We start from the raw sequence: 21,090 nt of genomic DNA on the forward strand, positions 1-21,090 counted from the left end.
GTATTGATATGACAAGAAAGTGTGTGTGTGTGTGGGGGGGGGGGGCTCTATCAAATGAGATATATCCTCTGTTTAATGTGTTAGGTCTCCTTCGAGCAAAGGTTTACACACACACACACACACACACACACACACACACATATATATATATATATAGATAGATAGATAGATAGATAGATAGATAGATAGATAGATAGATAGATAGATATCTATATCTATATCTATCTATCTATCTATCTATCTATCTATCTATCTATCTATCTATCTATATCTCTATATATATATATAGATATATATAATCTATCTCTCTCTTTCTCTCTCTCTTCCTTCTCTCTCTTTCCTTCTCTCTCTTCCTTCTTTCTCTTTTCCTCTTTTTATTCCTCTCTCTCTTTCTCTATCTTACAATTCCACCATTTTTCATAACCACAAGAATCTGGTGAATTCGTTAGCAGACATATTTAGGACCGGTAGGTGGGCACATGTAAAATGGGGTTGTTACTGGTGACAATTGGAGCAGTGGGTAAGAGCTCCGTGTTGTGGAAATGTGTTATCCTTAGTTACTGATGCAGGAGCTGTGTTGGGCTTTATTATGTGACATGCCAGCTATGCCAGGAAGGCTTTGGGACTCGCTGTACATCTGTCCCGCACAGCCGACTCACACAATGCAGCCCATTAAAAATGCAGGAGAAAAAAATATTCCATTTTCATGTGATCAGCTTGTGTGTAAAATTCGTTAACAATTGTAACAAACCATAAAACTAAAGTTCAGCAGACGCCTTCCCCATAAAGCGTGTATAAAGCATGAATCCGGCGATCGCAGCGTCTATATCGCGCCTGTGTGTCTGCTCATATCATACATCGACTTGTTCTCATAGACCATCCAGTTATCGGTCCAAGAATACATCGAAAAAAAGTCATGTTCGTTCAGGTTAAAAAGGGGGGGGGGTCTATGATTTATTTTAATTCGTTTATTTTCTTTTTAATACTTAATTATTTGAGTTGTTAGAATTACGCATGCCTTTCTTGAATCGTAACATGACGATTTCTTCTTTATTTAAGAAATCCAGAGCTGGTCTGAATTCTTTGCTTGTATCTTACTTTATAAAATCGCACAATAAATCACACCATCGCCCACCAATCACCCGATGATGAGATCTGCCGATCGTATGATTACAGCATACACATACAGACTCATGGGATGTACAATGGTACTCCGGGTGTAATGAGCACTTTGACGTAAAAAAAGGAAAACAAACGAGGTATGTGATCGGGTGTTTGTTGTCAAATAACAATACAACGGAAAGCGTCCAGAAATTAGAAATATTTGGGAATTCTGAGCATTGTGATCCGAGGACTTTATGATTGTGACGAAATGAAACGAAATGATACTTTGTAACGAATATTACATTATATTTACGGGTTATTGTCTATTGTATGTAATCTATTTAATCAATGAATTATTGGTGCATTCATTGCACTTGAGTTTAGTATTATATTTCATGCACCCCCCTGGGTCCTGCCAAGGGCCATGGAAGGGGTCCTGCACTCCGTGCCTGGCAGGTGTCCCCGTTGGCCCATTGGGGACAGTGAAGTGACCTTACCTCCTCCGCCTGGGTAGCGGCACAGCTCAGAGGAACTCTGGGAATTGCTCCGGACCCTCTCCAGCAGCATGGTGACCCTCCTGGGTGTTATCACAGATGGGCTCACTACTGGCACCTTCCTGCCATGAAGATCACTAGGTGCCCTTCTGCCCCCCCAAAGAGTAGGGAAGGGGGGTCCTGGTCTCCTCTGATTGCACTCAGGTGCTGATTATTAGTTGGGGGCGGATGATGGGAGATGGTGAATTGGGTGTCCTGTGGATAGGTCAGGTAGGTGGGTTCTTGCTGGGAGGATGAGATGAGCACTGGGCTTCCTGGCACAGCACAGTAATGTCACTTGTCAGCTCCCTGCTGGAGATGGATGGCAGGTGGTCAGTTGCAGGTGGAGCTGGTGGTAAGTTGGCTCCTGGTGTAGTTGGGATGAGGTAGGTACTTGTTCAGCTGCTGGATCTGGAAGAGGAACCGGTGAGTTCACTGATACCTGCAGCAAGGTGGCACTGATGACAGGGGGACCTGAAAGAAGCAGTAATGGGACATTTCCTGGGGAGGGATGAGCAGCCTGACTGATCCCCTTGGCAGGAGCAGATGAGGAGGATGTGGTCACCCAGCAGGCAGAGCTCAGTGTAGGAGAGGATGAGGAGAGGGGCTGCTGTCAGGTGACCTGGACTTGCCTCCACTGCCTGCTTAGCATAAGAAAGCTGCTGGAGGTCTCTGCAAAGACGCTGCCCCCCCCCCCCCCCCCCCCATGACACTACATACCCATACACGTGTCTGCCTTTCTCTTCTCACAATAGGCAGAGGGGACCCGGCGTCACAGCATTGTCTCCATGCTAATGTCACCCTCCCTGGCAGGACTCTAGGGAGCAGAGAACACAGGAGGGCATTGTGTGCCCCTCTACCCCCCCTGACTAGCCTGACATTGTGTGAGTGAGTGATGCCCCAAATATCTGCCCCACCGCCGCATACATTACTGGCAACCTGTTCGCACAATGTAAGACTATCTATCTATCTATCTATCTATCTATCTATCTATCTATCTATCTAGTAATTATTCATCCACTATACAGAAAAAAAGATATATAATTATTATATATATAGTAATATAGTTATTATAAATATAATAAATATTAATATTACTAAGTGATAGCTCCTGTTGGAATATATTGACAGTGATCATTGCAGTTCGGATGGTTGATCGGTGTCTCCTATCTTGCTGTATTATTGGGAAGGATTGCTCCTCTTGTGGTTCCTGGTTGCAGAAGAACTACAAGTCCCAGCAAAACGTAAAGTCCCGGAGAAGCCCAGGCTTATAGGCTGCACCAGGACAACATTTATTTATAATAATAATAATAATAATAATAATAATAATAATAATACAGATTAAAAAACAAATAGCCTTGCAGCAACAAGACTGTCATTCCTAAACTTTACTTGTCATTTATCATTTTATTGTCATTAGGTCCTGAATGTCCTGTTTGTATAGCCTGTGCCTACGGATAATGATAATATTAGGAGCAGTAATAATAATATTATTATTATAATATAGTTACCATTACTATTAATATATTATTATTATTTATTATTATTATCAATATTACGACTATTTATTATTAGTATTATTATTAATAATACTAATAATACGAATAATAATATTATGATTATTGTTGTTGTTGTTCTTGTCGTTGTTATTGTTATTTTTTCCTCCTGAATGCAGCCATTGGTAATAAATTATACAGCACTTGGGATCCATTGTGGAGTGTATTGTGTACATTGTGTAGTATATGTTGTGTGCTGTGTGTCTGCCCTGCACACACTTGCAGTAACACAATGTAGCTCCATTCATGTCAGTGGATTGGGGTCATTGACTGAAGTTTATATACAGCTTCCAAGTCCATGTCGCCTTCTGCTTTTGGGTTACAGATTTCATTAAAATACACCAAATATACTAATTTCCAGCTGCTGATTTTGGGGAAAAATGAAACAGGAGTGCAAGAAGTGGAAGTGACCTCTACAGTCTCAGTCCCCATGTTTCTATACAAATGAACACTATGGCTATAGAAAATATAATATACACAACACATGGAATACTCTCACATTATTGCACCGTGTTGTAATAGTTGAAATGGTTATAGCACTGCGCCAAGAATGTTATTGGTGGAAAGCACAGGTGGGCTCCGTTTTTTCTGTACAGCACTACAGCATATGTCAGATCGAAATACTGTATGTATAATGGACGACTGTGATGGGGACATTAGAGTGTAAGCTCCTGTGGTACAGCGACTGAAGTAAATGGCAGTGTTCTCTTTAAAGCACCACGGAATACGTCAGAGATAAACGTTTGATGTAATAATACAATTGTGTGACTGTGGTGGGACATTAGAGTGTAAGCTCCTCTGGTGCAGGAACGGATATGAATGCTTTATTGTCCTCTATACTTCACTGCAAAAAAATGTCAGAACTGTACCCAAGTATAATGATAATAATAACTAGGGAGGGACATTAGAGTGTAGACTCGTGTAAATGATTGGTGTTTTTTGGCACACAGCACTGCAGAAATATCAGCTCTCTATAAATGTGAAATAAAAGTGTGACTGGTGGGAACATTAGAGTGTAAGCTCCTCTGGCACATAGACAATGTAAATGATTCATTGTTTTCTGGTGCATAACTGCAGAAATATCAGCTCTCTATAAATGTGAAATAAAAGTGTGACTGATGGGAACATTAGAGTGTAAGCTCCTCTGGCACATAGACTAAAGTGAACGGTTCAGTGCTCCCAGTACAGCACTGTGGAATGCATTGGTGCTATCTACTGCACATGAATAAAAGAATTGGCTATTGTACAGTAATAATGAATTCAGCCATGTCAGCAGAGTATATAGACCTGGGTGTCAGTGCATTATTCGGTGACACTGAAGTCACCAGCCCTCCAGCAGTTCTTAGACTAGGCTGGTGGCAGCAGGTGGTTTGTGGGTGGCTCAGGTACCATGTGACACAGGAGCAGTGCATACTGACACTCATCATTTATTTGTGAGGTGTCATCCTATAGACAATGGCATCCAGTATACAGTGACAATTGCTGCAGCATCTGGAGCCCTGAGCCATTCTGTTCTCCAGGAGGGGAGCGCTCTAACTGACAATAAATTCACAGCTATTGTTATTGGGAGATGTTGGAGGGAGGCAGCAGGTTAACCCCTTGCCTGCTGGAATGGAAAGCCACCAGCTGCTTGGGGGCACAGTAGTCAGTGTCAATCTACCAACCTGAGAGCATTCTCTATAACTTCTTATTCTTCAGCCTATCATCTTCTTTAGCACTGTGGGACTTTAACCACTTCAGCCCCAGAAGATTTGTCTGCTCATGGACCAGGCCATTTTTTGTGATGCGGCACTGTGTCGCTTTGACTGAAACTTGTGCGGTCGTGCGACGTTGTACCCAAACAAAATTGAGGTCCCTTGTTTCCCACAAATAAAGCTTTCTTTTGGTGGTATTTGATCATCTCTGCGGTTTTTATTTTTTGCGCTATAAACAAAAAAATAGCGTCAATTCTGAAAAAACACAATATTTTGTACTTTTTGCTATAATAAATATCCCAATTTTTTTTTTAAAAAAGCAAATTTTTTCCTCAGTTTAGGCTGATATGTATTCTTCTACATATGTTTGGTAATACAAATCGCAATAAGCATATATTGATTGGTTTGCACAAAAGTTATAGTATTTACAAAATAGGGGAAAGATTTATGGCATTATTATTATTTTTTTTACTAGTAATGGCGGTGATCAGCGATTTTTATCGGGACTGCGACATGGCGGACAGATCGGACACTTTTGACACATTTTTGGGACCATTGGCATTTATACAGCGATCAGTTCTATAAAAATGCACTGATTACTGGGTGAAGAGACCGATTATTGTTCATACTTAGTATGAACAACAGATCGCTCTCCTCACCCCTGACAGCACAGAGATCTGTTTAATTTGACAGATCTCCATTCTGTCTCTGTGTGGAGCGATCGCAACCGCCGGATCGCTAGTGGTCAAAAGGCAAATCGACGTACAGTTACGTTGGTTCACCCAGGGGAGCCAACCTGCCGCAGTATAACTGCGGCAGCTGGTCAGAAAGGGGTTAAATTGTGAGAGTGTCACCTTTAAATGGATCCATTGGGTTAAGCTGCCCATAACATTGACCATACACTGTGCAATTGGCTTGTACAATCTCTACTGGCAACTTGGCAACTATACAATGCCAGGGCCTGTCTGAAGATAATGCAGTGTATCACTGAGATACATTACACGGTTTAGTCTGAAGAAAATTGTACAGAAATGTATTTATTTATTTATTTCAGGTACATATACTCAAGGAGCTTACAATCTAAGGTCCCTAACTCACATTCATACATACACATACTAGGTCCAATATAGGATCCAAATTATGTACCAGCATGTCTTTGGAATGTGGGAGGAAACCGGTGTACCCGGAGGAAACCCTCACACAAGCACAGGGAGAACATGCAAATTATCATACAATATGACTGTAAGATGTATAGCTGGCTTTAGACAATGCTGAGCAGACTTGTAAACAATCCTATGAAGGTCTTTTTTTTCCAGGTGCTTTAACATCATATCACATCTTCACTTGGATGTATAGTTTGCGCAAACATTACATCACAAAGTTAAACGGACAAAAGAATATTGTATGACAGAAGCTCCCAGCTGTACAGATCAATATTGCTGTCTGTTAAGTAAATCAGCTGTGTAAAAAAAAATATTTCCTAAGGCAAACAAGCAAAACTAAAGCTGCATTCACACTTTAGTGTTCCAGGAATGCATGTTTTTGCAGGCGTTCCTTGGAAATGCATGAAAAATGCGCTAAAATGCGCATTGAGCTTGCAGTGCCATTATTTCTTAAAGCAGTAGTAAACTTACCAGAAAAAAATCTTTCTCCCTGCCAGGTAAAGCCATAATGTGCTAATATGCATCACATACTAGCACATTATATAAGACTTACCTTGAAACGAAGCTCTCCATCGGCATGCTGTCACCGCTACAGAGGCTTCCAACTTCACCCCGCCTTCCATCCGAGTTCGCATGCTGCGGTCGCATGAATGGCTGAGCTGCAAAGACGTCACTCCTGCGCTTGTGCACCGGAGTCTTGGCCACGGCACACAGCTCTGAAGGAACGGCACGAGGGTATGACGTTCCTTCAGAGTGCATGTGCCGATGACGTCACTGGCTGCTACTCACTAAAACATCTCCTAAACGGTGTACGTTTAGAAGATATTAATTTTACCTACAGGTAAGCTTTATTATAAGCTTACCTGTAGGTAAAAATAATATTCAGGAGTTTCCTACAACTTTAATGGTACCCCAACTGTGGGTAGTGGTTGTGTGTTTTGTTGCTCAAAAAACACGCAACGCAAAATTGCATAAGGCTCACTGCCAATAAAAGGTGCTATTTTGGTGGGTTTGTCACCCAAGGGGTAGCTCATTCAAGTGAATGGGCTACCTTATGCTGTCATGTGAAAATGGGGCCTGAATGGTTTTTACAAATCCTGCCTTGTGTCTGTAGTTAGTCTGAGGTTAGGTTCACATTATGCATTCTGTTGTAGGCAGCCCATTCATTTCAATGGGTAGCACTACCTGCAGAAACATGAGGAAATAAGTCTCCGACCCTTTTTAAAAATGTGCTGTACCGGGACACATTTCCATTAAGTACTAAAGGCACCCCCACGTGTCTGATTAAGTGCAGTGTGATTCTCTGTGGGTCAGGAATGTGTGCAATTTTGCCCGAGTTCTCCACCAACAGATATAGCCTGAAGGTATTGATTCAAATATTATTTCATGTGAGATACTAACGAACATAGCCAGCCATCAGCTATCAAAAAACAAACTTTGATTGCTTTTATTTTCTCGGGTAAAGCAAAACTGGGAAGTATCGGCATACCCCATAGCCCTGCATTGGATGCAAGGATCCCAGGGTAAGTCCACTACCAGGGGGGTAGAGGACCTGCTACCGGGGGGAGGGTGTGGAGGATCAGGTATGTAAAACCTGGTAAACCTTCATCTATATTACTGCGGTCTTCATCCACCTTAAACTGAATACAGACTGACACGAAGCACTGTTCAATCCATCATCCGAAAAATGGAAAGCGTATGGCACAACTGCAAACCTACCAAAAGATGGCCATCCACCTAAACTGACAGGCTGGGCAAGGAGAGCATTAACCAGAGAAGCAGCCAAGGAGAATCTGTCCACAGGACAACTATTAGTCACGCACTCCGCAAATCTGGCCTTTATGGAAGAGTGACAAGAAGAAAGCCATTGCTGAAAGAAAGCCATAAGAAGTCCAGTTTGCAGTTTGCGAGAAGCCATGTGGGGGACACAGCAAACGCTATGTGTGGCAGAAAACTAACACTGCACATCACCCTGAACACACCATCCCCCACCATGAAACATGGTGGTGACAGCATCATGTTGTGGGGATACTTTTCTTTTTTTTGAAAAGTTTTATTTATTGCTTTTTTTTAACATACCATAACAAGTACATACAAGACCCATTGGGCCACACACAAAATAAACTATTTACAGTTCTTCAGCATTGGCTCACTCCTCCTTCCTCCAGACCTCAGTTCAGTAAAAATAAAAAATAAGATAATAGTAATTGGGCCACCTTTTCACAATATCAGTCAATGAAAACTTTAGGATATTTCAGATAGTTACATACATGTTAAAACCCACTAAAAGCATATTCCGTTAGGTACCACTCAATCCGCCACCGTAGTTTCACTATTCATCCAACTGCCCCACACTTTATCAAATTTTTGTGGTATGCCCCTGCTAATGTATGTAGCCTTATATAAAGGTGCAGCCCTATTCACCACACCCTTCCACGCTGATACAGATGGAGGATTAGGCTTTTTCCACGACAACACTATTATTTTTCTAGCGTAATAGATTAGGATCGTTAGCAAAGTACGAGTCACTCTCTTTGGGGCTAGATTGTCCACCAACCCCAAAAGGCACACCTCTATTGTGGGCTGTATAGGAATGGCTGTTACTTCTGCTATACATTCTGTAACGCCCTTCCAAAATGCTTGAATGTTCGAGCAATTCCAGAAAATATGCATGAAATCAGCAGCGAGGGAGCTGCACCACCAGTAACTAGGTGACCGGGTAGGGAACATTCCAGCTAATCTAGCTGGAGTAAGATATATGCGATGAAGGAATTTGAATTGAATGAGTTGGTCTCTAGCAGAAACCAATCTAGTAAAATTAATGTCCCGTACATCATCCCAGTCATCCCCGTCCATCTGGGGGATCACCTCACCCCACACCGCCCTACAATTTGCAAGGTGATCTCCCCTCTCACCAAACAGTTGTTTGTAGATTGTAGACAAGGCCTTGTCCAAAGTGTCCTCCCTCAGTAAAGACTCAATATCACTCATTTTCAGGGTAATTCCATTATTTCCAAACTGGGCATTATATGCATGCCTGGGGATACTTTTCTTTAGCAGGGACAGGGAAGCTGGTCAAAGTTGATGGGAAGATGGATGGAGCAAAATACAGGGCAATCTTAGAGGAGAACCTGAAGAGTCTGCAAAAGACTTGAGACTGGGGCGGAGGTTCACCTTCCAGCAGGACAACAACCCTAAACATACAGGCAGAGCTACAATGGAATGTGTTAGATCAAAGCATATTCATGTGTTAGAATGGCCCAGTCACAGTCCAGACCTAAATCCAATTGAGAATATGTGGCAAGACTTGAAAATTGCTGTTCACAGATTCTCTCCATCCAATCTGACAGCGCCTGAGCTATTTTGCAAAGAAGAATGAGCAAAAATTTTACACACTAGATGTGCAAAGATGGTAGAGACATCCCCAAAAAGACTTGCAGCTGTAATTGCAGTGAAAGGTGGTTCTACAAAGTATTGACTCAGGGGGGCTGAATACAAATGCACGCCACACTTTTCACATATTTATTTGTAAAAAATTTTGAAAACCATTTATCATTCTCCTTCCACTTCACAATTATATGCCACTTTGTGTTGGTCTATCACATAAAATCCCCAAAAAATACATTTATGTTTTTGGTTGTAACATGACAACATATGGAAAATTTCAAGGGGTATGAATACTTTTCAATAGGGGTGCACCGATACCGACACTGGTATCAGTATCGATACCAATACTAAGCATTTGCTCGAGTATTGGTACTCGTGCAAATGCTCCGATACCCAAAACCGATAGCTTCTGGCTCGGTTCTTTCAGCTGTCAGAGGGATTTCCCGGCCAACAGTGGAAATGTAAAGAAAAGAATGCTGGCAATAATTGGTTGTTAAGGAGCGGGGCCACCACATTCTTAGCTACCAAGGAAATTTCATCTGTTCAAGTGTTCGTGAGAGCCAGGGTTTTCAGCAGCAATGTCCTCCAATGAGAGATGTATCTAGTGAAAATGGCGCCTATGGCAAGCACTGAAACTGTCAAAACATTTGAAACCCATCTTTCAGGTAACGTTAACACAAAAAAAAAAAACAGCCAACAAAACTACAAGTCAAGCTCTTTAATGTTTCAATTAACAAATTATTGATTGGCACTGATGAGCTGCACTAATGGGCACTGATGGGCACTAATAGGTGACACTGCCACTGACAGGTGGCACGGATGAGCTGCACTGATAGGTGGCACTGTCTGATAGGTGACACTGGCACTGATGAGCTGCACTGATAAAGGTGGCACTGATAGGTTGCACTGTCTAGCCCTGTTTTGGGGGGCTTTGGTGACATTTCAGGGTTCTAAACAGACCCCTAATTTCTCACTTTTGAGACAGAGAAAGGGTTTGAGGACAGAGATTCCCCAGTCCCTTTCTCTGTAGTCTCAGCTGCACTGGACAGAGAATGAATGGGAAGTGCTCTGTGCTGAGCAGCATACCATTCATTCACAAACTGAATTATAGCAACCCCTCCCCTTCTCTCTCGCAGCAGCTGACGGGAGAGGACAGAGGGAAGCTATCAGTGCTGCAGGGAGACATCGCAGAGTGAAACAAGAACAAGACAGGTGGCAAACCTGTCTCCCTCCACACCCGGTCCGGCCGACTTCTCCTACCTGTGGCCCGGGAACTGGGTGCAGTGCTCCTTTTGCAGCATTCTCCTGAGTGAGCCGAAAGCCAGGGACCGGTTGTGTCCCTTCCGCTTGAGAACCGAGTTGGGCAACGGACCGCTCGGTGTGGGACACAATCACTTTCAAGTGCAGGCGAAGTAATCCACCGCACTGCAGCTCCCGACAATAAAATTAAAGTCCTAGCCTGCCTCAGCGTATTGATTTGGAAGGGGCCGGGACTTCAATTTAATTGTCGGGAGCCGCAGTGCGGTGGATCACTCCGCCTGCACCAGAAAGTGGTGAACTAATCCTTATTTCTGCCCATTATCGGCCCTGAGTTGTGGATGCCAATGCTCCCAGTGTCAGTTTCATTTAATTGGGGGGGGCACAGGATAATGTTGGGGGGGTCCTGCCACTCACGAGCATCCACTTCATATGGCACCCATGGCACTTGCCTTATGTGCCATACCCTGGATAAGCCATTGCCTCCAACACGCCCCCAGGATTCTACCGGCAGAAATGGAATAAGACCCTGTGGGAGGTGCCCGAGAGATACCAGAGTCCCGTGGGCTCCAGGGTTACAGTTTGGTGTGGTGAGTGGAAAGAATATGCAGGCGGTGCACAGCCCTGCTGCAGAGGGAGCTGGCTGCATGTGTGGGTTGGGTGCCCAGTGGTGGGGGTCATTGCTCATACATAACCTTCTTACCCAACTGTCTGCAGCTGTGTGCAGCCTATGTCCCCTGAGCCATCACTGTATTACTGGGGGGTTAGGATAGGAACATGCACTCCTCTCTGCCCTGCACTCTTCAGGAGAAACTTCCATTGCTGCCTGTCATTGCAGCTGTGCGAGTCCTGCAGGCTCTGCACACACAAACTTTGCTAGGCTGGGTGCACAGGGGGGCAAGAGGCATGGAATAATTACAGGTTGTACAATCACAACACACTTCTTCTAGGGGCTTTCTGGAGCAACAGATCATATCTGATGCCAGCCTTTGATTGTCCCTGACAGATAGGGGCTGTCACCTTCAGAACTTCACTGAAGGCTTTCCTTTCACTTTGGGCTATGCCGTTCTCTGCAGAAATCCGCACACACCCATGGCCAGTTCTCCTTTTTTTTTGCACTTGGTTTTTTATTTTTTGAGATAATTTTATATCATTTTCTTTTTTACACAAATAGAGCTTTCTTTTGGTGGTATTTGATCATCACTGGGCTTTTATGCCAAAATGTATTCTGCTACATGTCTTTGGTACAAAAAAATCCCAATAAGTGTATATTGGTGATGGGTATTGGTAATTGGTATCGGCGAGTACTTAAAAAAAGTATCTGTACTCGTACTCAGTGTTAAAAAAATGGTATTGGTGCATCCCTACTTTTTAAGGCACTGTAACACCCCATGTCCACAGGTACAATCAACACTTCCAATATTCAACGCTGCTACTATAGACCAGGTTGCTAAACTTATTTCTAACGCCCACCTAACTACCTTTCCCCTGGACCCTGTTCCCTCTCAAATACTGCGGTCACCCTCTGACTCTATCCTACACTTTGTAACCCACATCTTCAATCTCTCCCTCTCTTCTGGCACCTTTCCCAAATCTCTAAAACATGCAGTAATCACCCCATATTTAAAAAGCCCTCCTTAGACTCCACCAATCTTAACAATCCACACACCAACTCCTTCCTCTCCTTGTCCTCCAAACTCTTTGAACACCTGGTCTACAACCAACTGAGTGACCACCTCATTAAGAATAGCCTTCTTGATCCCCTTCAGTCTGGATTTCGCCCTTAACACTCCACAGCAACTGCTTTCCTAAAACTCACAAACGATTTACTATTAGCAAAAACCAATGGATACTATTCTGTACTCCTACTTCTGGACCTTTCGGCTGCCTTTGATACAGTGGACCACCCCCTCCTCCTCAAAAATCTTTACTCTTTTGGACTCCACGACTGTGCTCTTTGTTGGCTCTCATCCTACCTATCCCACCGCACCTTCAGTGTCACTTACAATTCTACTTCCTCCTCTCCTTTTCCTTTCTCTGACGGGTTCCCCAAGTTTCTGTTCTTGGACCGTTTCTATTCTTGAGCTACATCTATCTCCCAGGATCAGCTGATAGCCTTCAATGGCTTCCAATATAATTTCTATGCTTCTGACACCCAAATCTACCCCCCTCAGCTCACATCTGTCTCCCCATGCATGTCTAATTTACTAACCAACATATCAGTCTGGATGTCACACCACTTATCAAACTAAACCTGTCCAAAGCAAAGCTCATAATATTTCCTCCCCCACCTGCCCCTTTCCCTGACTTCTCTGCTAAGATCAATGGCACAACCATTAACCCATTCCCACATGCCAGGGTGCTAGGTGTTATCCTGGACTCTAAACAGCCCACCCCTGACACTTATTACCTTTTGTATCACTTGACCCTCCTTTGTAGATTGTAAGCTCGAACGAGCAGGGCCCTCTGATTCCTTCGGTATTAAATTGTATTGTAACCGTACTGTCTGCCCTCACATTGTAAAGCACTGGACAAACTGTTGGCGCTATATAAATCCTGTATAATTATAATAATAATGTCTATGGGTGCCTTGAGAACTATAAATTTACTTGGGACTTCCTATCAGATTCTGGTGCTTTTTAGCTCAGCCACATACCTGACCTCCACTTCAGCAGCAACAGAGGTTGGTCAAGATACAGGTTTGTGGAATCAGTTTTTTTAGTTTTGCATAAAGTGGTGAAGGGTTAGATCTTCTATGAAGTTTTTCTTGATGCCTGTGTCACCAACAAAAAGAATAACTGATTGGAGGGGAGCCACTGTTTAGCCTGTTACTGGATGTTGTGCGCACTGTACCATTGCAATGCTGGGTCACTGTTATTGTGATATTGAGCAATAATGTTAAGATGTGCTTCCACAGGAAGTCAGTGCCGTTTGTAAGAGCGACATGGAACAGGAAAGAGCTATGCTCCTGTCTAGAAATCCCCTAGAAGAAAATAATTATTGTCATAAAATGATGGAACACTCAGAATAATAGGTTGCACAACAAATGTGGATATCTTTTTTTTTTACAGATATGTGATTATTTTTCTGACCTGTTTGTGAGTGTCCCTAGTGATGTTTGACATAAAGGAACTTTTTTTTTTTATATACTTTAGATTTAGAGTCGAAATGAGGTTTGGATGTTCTACCCTGAGTTTGAGGCGACTCTTGCAGGATCGAGATTTGCAGTCCCGGCAAATTATGTGTGGATTCATCCAGGTAATTATAAAAGGGGGGCTGAGAGCAGCCAAAGTGACATTGAATTGGAAGCTGTTGTAGAGAAAGGATAGGGAAAGGTGACAAACTGCATAAGGTGATATTAGGGCATTTAGTCCCGATTGCTAGCTTTTTGGGCTGTTATTATTAATAATAATAATATTATTATTATTATTAGGGACTTTTTTTGTTTCTTTCATGTGGTTGAACGAAAAAAAAAAAAAAAAAAAACTAGTAGTATGGACGAGGCATTAGGGTCAAGGTAGGGGTCAAAGGTCGAATGTTGGGTCATAGGTCAGGGTTAGTATATTTTGAATAGGGTTAAAACAAAAAATATTTTAAATTTGTATCAGTGTCAGTATGTTTTAGGTAGGAAAAAAAAATGCAAAATGTGCACCATTGTTTCTGGGCCCTACTACAGGTTCTGGTAACAGCAAGAAAAATACAGCAAAACTAAAAAAAATAATTTTTATTTTTACTATTTTGCACAGTTTTCCATTGATAATAAATAAAAAATCAGAAGATATCAGTTATCATTTCCACATAAAAAAGCCCAATTTGTCCTAAAAAAACAAAGGTGGATATATAAAGTAGTTGCAATCAAATGCAGTTTTACCAACAAATGTCAAAGTTGCAAAACTGTGCTTAGGCATTAACATTTGTTTTACCCTTACTCACTAAGGGGTTAAAAATATCCTGCTGCTTGCCAGTTGACACGGTTATACAATCTGTTAGCTATTTATAAATTGGGGTATTTGCCATTTTTGTTTAGCCCGCTGGATGTGGGGTGCGGACACATTAGATACCGTCAGATGCCATTGTGCTCTGCTATGTCTCTGCAAAATTAAGGTGGAATGGGCTCCTTCCAGACATGCCTGCCCTTCATTTATCAATTGCTTTATATCCTTCAATATGGATACTCTTATAGATTAAAGTTAGGACCACACTTAAAGTGAAATTGCAGGCAGGTACTTCTTTCCCTGCCTTCGGTGATGATTTCATACCTTCATAGAATATGCTGCCCATCATGTTTCGGTCTGTAGTTTTGGAGAAATAGATGGTGCCTTTATTCAAATCATAAAGTTAATTCCCTATAATTTCCATTTAGCAAGACTTATGGCTGCTATGCGTTGTATTCCCCTGGCCACCGGTCTTGTGTAGTTCTTCGCACTGTAAGTGGTGATTCAATTCCATCCCTGCTCAATGTAGTTGGCGGACCCTCTGAACTGCCCACAGAGGCAGTGTCTTTAGATTGACATCTCAGGAGACTCATCTCCCCCTAAAGTAACTCACAAGCCAGGAGTCTCCACCCCTCCTCAGCCGCAACTGAAAAGAAAAAAGGGCCTGGGCATGTTGGCTTACATCACTAGCTAAATATGGGCCTGTGACTATATTCGAATAGTGATGAAAGCCAGCATGCCTAGGCACTTTGTTTCTTTAAAAAAAAAAGAAAATGTTTTACTACATCGGACTAAACTATATACTGAATAAATACAATTCAGGTGGACATTTACAAGAATTTTACTTAATAGTCGTACGCAGAGTAGTGTGGCGGCATGGTTGTAGAAGAAGTGTAAGAGTGCACATGCAACATTTGGAGGCTCAGTGTACCTCCCACATTAACTACTATTCTGTTTGTAATAACTGCTGAGAGAGGGAGGATGTGACCTGATCCTGCCGTTAGACCTCTTCCTCGGCCCAGCAGAAGCTGTTATTTTTCAAATTAAAGATGGGATATTATGATTATTCTATTAGACTTTTCTACAAAACAGTGAGGTTTTTAAATACATGAATAATGGTTTAGTGGTTTATACAGGTCAGTGTACTGAATGATGATTTTTGTGGGTATCCTGGAGTTCTTCTTTAACAGAGGGGGGGGGGTCTTGAGGAGGCAGTGCAGCCTCCACATATATTTGCAAGTCGTGCAACTTAAACTTGTGTTGTAATCTGTGGTGGGGCCCGTTCACACTGTTCACATGCTAAATACTCAGTTTTAACGTGCGGGCAGCTATTAGTTTTTGGTTACAGTGAGCCGCTGCGAGGGAACACAACTCTTTTTTTTTTTTTTAAACTTTATTTGAAGTGCACAAAATGACTTCATTCATGTTTACGCATAGCACCAGTACATTGCACTGGTATGCGGTGCTCACTTGTACACTGTCATAAAATGCATCAGCTCTAGGCTGCATTGCTGTGCAAAGACTGTTCACCGAAACTGCACTGTTCTGCAACACCTTATACATCATCCTCCAAGTATGCTATTTACAGTGCCTTGAAAAAGTATTCACACCCCTTGAAATTTTCCACATTTTGTCATGTTACAACCAAAAACTTAAATGTATTTTATGTGATACCAACACAAAACGGCACATAATTGTGAAGTGGAAGGAACATGATAAATGGTTTTCAAAATTTTTTACAAATAAAAAATCTGAAAAGTGTGGCGTGCATTTGTATTCAGCCCCCTTTACTCTGATACCCCTAACTAAAATAGTGGAACCAATTACCTTCAGAAGTCACCTAATTAGTAAATAGCATCCACCTGTGTGTAATTTAATTGCAGTATAAATACAGCTGTTCTGTGAAGCCCTCAGAGGTTTGTTAGAGAACCTTAGTGAACAAACAGCATCATGAAGGCCAAGGAACACACCAGACAGGTCAGGGATAAAATTGTGGAGAAGTTTAAAGCATGGTTAGGTTATAAAAAAAAATATCCCAAGCTTCCAATCTCTCACAGAGCACTGTTCAATCCATCATCCAAAAATGTAAAGTGTATGGCACAACTGCAAACCTACTAAGGCATAGCCGACCACTTAAACTGACAGGCCGGGCAAGGAGATCATTAATCAGAGAAGCAGCCAAGAGGCCCATGGTAACTCTGGAGGAGCTGCAGAGATCCACAGCTCAGGTGGGAGAATCTGTCCACAGGACAACTATTAGTCGTGCACTTCACAAATCAGCCCTTTATGGAAGAGCGGCAAGAAGAAAGCCATTGTTGCAAGAAAGCCATAAGAAGTCCCGTTTGCAGTTTATGAGAAGTCAGATGGGGACACAGCAAACATGTGGAAGAAGGTGCTCTGGTCAGGCAAGACCAAAATTTAACTTTTTGGCCAAAAAGCAAAACGTTGTGTATGGCGGAAAATTAACACTGCACATCGCCCTGAACACATGGTGGTGGCAGCATCATGTTGTGGGGATGCTTTTCTTTAGCAGGGACAGGAAAGCTGGTCAGAGTTGATGGAAAGATGGATGAAGTCAAACACAGGGCAATCTTAGAAGAAAACCTGTTATGCCACGCACACACGAGCAGGATTTCCATCGGAAAAATCTTGGATGGTTTTACTGACGGAATTCCGCGCAAACTTGGCTTGCATACACACAGTCACACGAAAGTTCGCTGAACTTTCGACCGCCAAGAACGCGGTGACGTACAACACTACGACGAGCCAAGAAAATTAAGTTCAATGCTTCCGAGCATGCATAGGAATTTTGCGCGTCGGAATTGCTACAGACGATCGGAATTTCCGATCGGAACTTTTTCCGACCAAAAAATTGAGAACATGCTCTCAATCTTTTGCTGGCTGGAATTCCGCCAGCAAAAGTCTGATGGAGCATACACACGGTCGCATTTTCCGACCAAAAGGTCTCATCTGTCTTTTGCTGGCCGAATTTCCGATCGTGTATACGGGGCATCAGAATCTGCAAAAGACTTGAGACTGGGGCAGAAGTTCCCCTTCCAGCAGGACAACGACCCTAAACATACAGCCAGAGCTACAATGGAATGGTTTAGATCAAAGCATATTCATGTGTTAGAATGGCCCAGTCAAAGTCCAGACCTAAATCTAATTGAGAATCTCTGGCAAGACTTGAAAATTGCTGTTCACAGATGCTCTTTATCCAATCTGACAGAGCTTGAGCTATTTTGTAAAGAAGAATGGGTAAAAATGTCACTCTCTAGATGTGCAAAGCTGGTAGAGACATCCCCAAAATGACTTGCAGCTGTAATTGCAGCAAAAAGGTGGTTTGTATTGACTCAGGGAGGCTGAATACAAATGCACGCCACACTTTTCAGATATTTATTTAAATAAAACAAATTTGAAAACCATTTATCAATTTCCTTCCACTTCACAATTATGTTTGACTTTGTGTTGGTCTATCACATAAAACACATTTACGTTTTTGGTTGTAACAGGACAAAATGTGGAAAATTTCAAGGGGTATGAATACTTTTTCAAGGCACTGTAAAATGATTGTTCCCCTCAAAGCAGCATAAACAGACCCTCTCACCACTGTACAGTATTTTATAAAATGTGTTTGCATTGGTACATGTATCCATTTCAATTCCCAGCTAATGCCTTTTTTCATAGTACTTTGCACATTAGACTAAAATCCATCCAAAATTTAACAAGATTCATGGTGAACTGACCCTTGACAGATTTAATCCTCACTAGTTTAGAGATAATTATTAATTAAGTAATCATTTTAAGTCCATGCACGTCTGTGTGTTGCGACATGCTGTGATGAGTTGTGCTGCATTTTTATGCAACACTGTGGTGGGAACAGGACACATAGAAAACATTTTTTCTATGTGCACTTGCATTCAGGCTGTGTTGATCTGCTCAAATGACATGGCATGAACAAGCCCTAATCTGTAGACTGCAATGTCTGATCCTAAAAATCTAGTTTCCTGGCTTCTCTGAGTCAGTGACTGTGGTATTAAAGCCACACCATTTACATGACAGTCATAACGAACATTTTCAGGCATTCAACCATGGCAGCTTCTATACATCTTTTAGCACCCTGGGACAGGAAGGAGGTGAAGCTTTCAGACTGAAGCCTGTAATTTCTACCCAATCCCCAGATAATTATAGTTATAATTCATCTATGTAATCTGAATAATCCCTTTACCTCTCGCTCTGAGCGGATTACATAATAATATCAGATAAGAACCAAAGCTTTGCACTGAATGTACTGCAGGACAAACTGACACATACAATAAAGGCTAAATGTACGCACATACATGGGACGATGACTGCATGATGTGGGCGATGCTGGCTAGATTAGAGGATGATTATATCGTCTATGGAACATGAAGTCAAGCAGTTTTTGTAGGCAAGAGTATGTTGGTTAAAATATCAACTCTAGGAGCAATGGTTCTCAACTCTGTTCTCACGTACCCCCAACAGGCCATGTTTTGGGTTTTTCTCTTTAAATAAAATAGCTGTCCAAAATACCAAGCCTTAACTCAAATTTCTGGCACCTGTGCAAGATGAAGGAAAACCTGCAAACATGGCCTGTTCGGGTACTTGAGAACCACTGCTCTAGACCAGCCTCTCTCAACATTTTTAATATGGAGGAACCTTTGAAATAGTTTTCAGGTCTTAGGGAACCCCCACTGATATTACTGGAACTACAGCTCATGGTACTTTACAGTAATCAATAGGTTGTACAGAGTTTTAAATAAAAGAATGGAATTTCCTTAGTAATTTATGTTAATATCCAGAAAAGAAAGACCATAAAAGTGTAATGCCTCCTAAAGTTTAGCATCCACTTACTCTCTTTTTCTAGGTTCAGCGTCTTCAGACATTTTGAGTAGCCTGCAAAGGCACACGGGAGTTAATTCATCCCAGCGATAGTGCAATCAAAAAATTGTGCATATGCAGCTCAGTGATTAACCATTATAGACTTACTAGCAGCAAGGTAAGAAGCTTTTACAGCAGAAAAGACAGAGCCTCTTCTAAAAACATTCCTGCCAGATTTTTTTTCCAACTAATGTTCCACTTTAACATTGAAGGTAGCCAGGAATGTAGCACTTCCAGAAGGAAGGCAGCCTCCTTTAACAATGGCAAAGGTTGACATTTTTCCTTAATGGCCAAAGCAACAGTTCAAAACCATGAACTATAGAGGGGAGTCCTCTTAGACCTTCCAAGTTTAGGTGAAAACCCTCAAGACTGACCCAACAGGCATATCTTTTTCCTTATTACAGAGTGAGGTCAGAGAAGCAGCTATTAGATATTCATCTTCCTAAATCAATTTTGGTTTAAACCAAACAAAAATTATACAGCTTTTGGCTAAACAGAAATATTTTTCTCAATTAAAATTAAGTTGAAGCCGGTTATTATAGCACCAATTGTATTTTTAGATTCTCCATACACTTGCCAGAAACCATGAAATCTATTTTTGCACTTTTCTTTTCTCTTGAAATTTCTAAACCTTTTTGGTAATAAATGAAATGTGTGTTATATACATTTCCTTTATTTTCAAAGTATTGACTGTGCTTATTTTCTTGACTAGGCAGACTTTACAATTAATTTTTATAGCTTTGTTGTCTACAATGATTGTAAACTACTCTGATGTGATCCTAAAGGGGACCTATTCAGACTGCCATTGCCTACTTGTATTTGAAGATTAGAAGCTTTAAAATGAACTGCATTGTGTGCAATAAGCATTTTGTTGTCCACAACCCAGAAGCGCAGAATGAAGACAGGCTTCAAGAATTGCTGCAGGCACAGTTTTTTTTTCCCAAGAAAGCCCCCAGCCCCAGGTAAAGAGCTGTTCACATTTTTAGTATACAGGCTTTATTTAGCGCCAACAGTTTCTGTAGTGCTTTAAAAAAATGGAGGGAGACAGCACAGTTACAGTGGGAACGGAAAGTATTCAGACCCCCTTAAATTTTTCTCTCTTTGTTATATTGCAGCCATTTGCTAAAATCATTTAAGTTCATTTTTTTCCTCATTAATCTACACACAGCACCCCATATTGACAGAAAAACACTGAATTGTTGACATTTTTGCAGATTTATTAAAAAAGAAAAACTGAAATATCACATGGTCCCAAGTATTCAGACCCTTTGCTGTGACACTCATATATTTAACTTAGGTGCTGTCCATTTCGTCTGATCATCCTTGAGATGGTTCTACACCTTCATTTGAGTCCAGCTGTGTTTGATTATACTGATTGGACTTGTTTAGTAAAGCCACACACCTGTCTATATAAGACCTTACAGCTCACAGTGCATGTCAGAGCAAATGAGAATCATGAGGTCAAAAGAACTGCATGAAGAACTCAGAGACAGAATTGTGGCAAGGCACAAATCTGGCCAAGGTTACAAAAAAATTCTGCTGCACTTAAGGTTCCTAAG

General features: G+C 41.7%; 1 protein-coding gene across 2 annotated transcripts in view; it reads right to left on the reverse strand.

Moving 5' to 3' along the window:
* LOC141108237 (LIM/homeobox protein Lhx3) overlaps window positions 1-21,090 on the reverse strand; it is a 195,282-nt gene that overhangs the window by 24,660 nt on the left and 149,532 nt on the right. The window contains exon 1 of one of the 2 annotated variants that reach the window (XM_073599644.1): window positions 1,602-2,264. The exons of the other annotated variant lie outside the window; for it this stretch is intronic. Within the exon in view, the coding sequence (XP_073455745.1) occupies window positions 1,602-1,671 (70 nt within the window). The 5' untranslated portion in view covers window positions 1,672-2,264. Of the gene's footprint in view, window positions 1-1,601; window positions 2,265-21,090 lie in introns of those variants that run through there. 2 annotated transcript variants of the gene reach the window in all.

The sequence above is a fragment of the Aquarana catesbeiana genome, linkage group LG09 (assembly GCF_042186555.1).
Source record: "Aquarana catesbeiana isolate 2022-GZ linkage group LG09, ASM4218655v1, whole genome shotgun sequence".
Classification (NCBI taxonomy): Eukaryota; Metazoa; Chordata; class Amphibia; order Anura; family Ranidae; genus Aquarana; species Aquarana catesbeiana.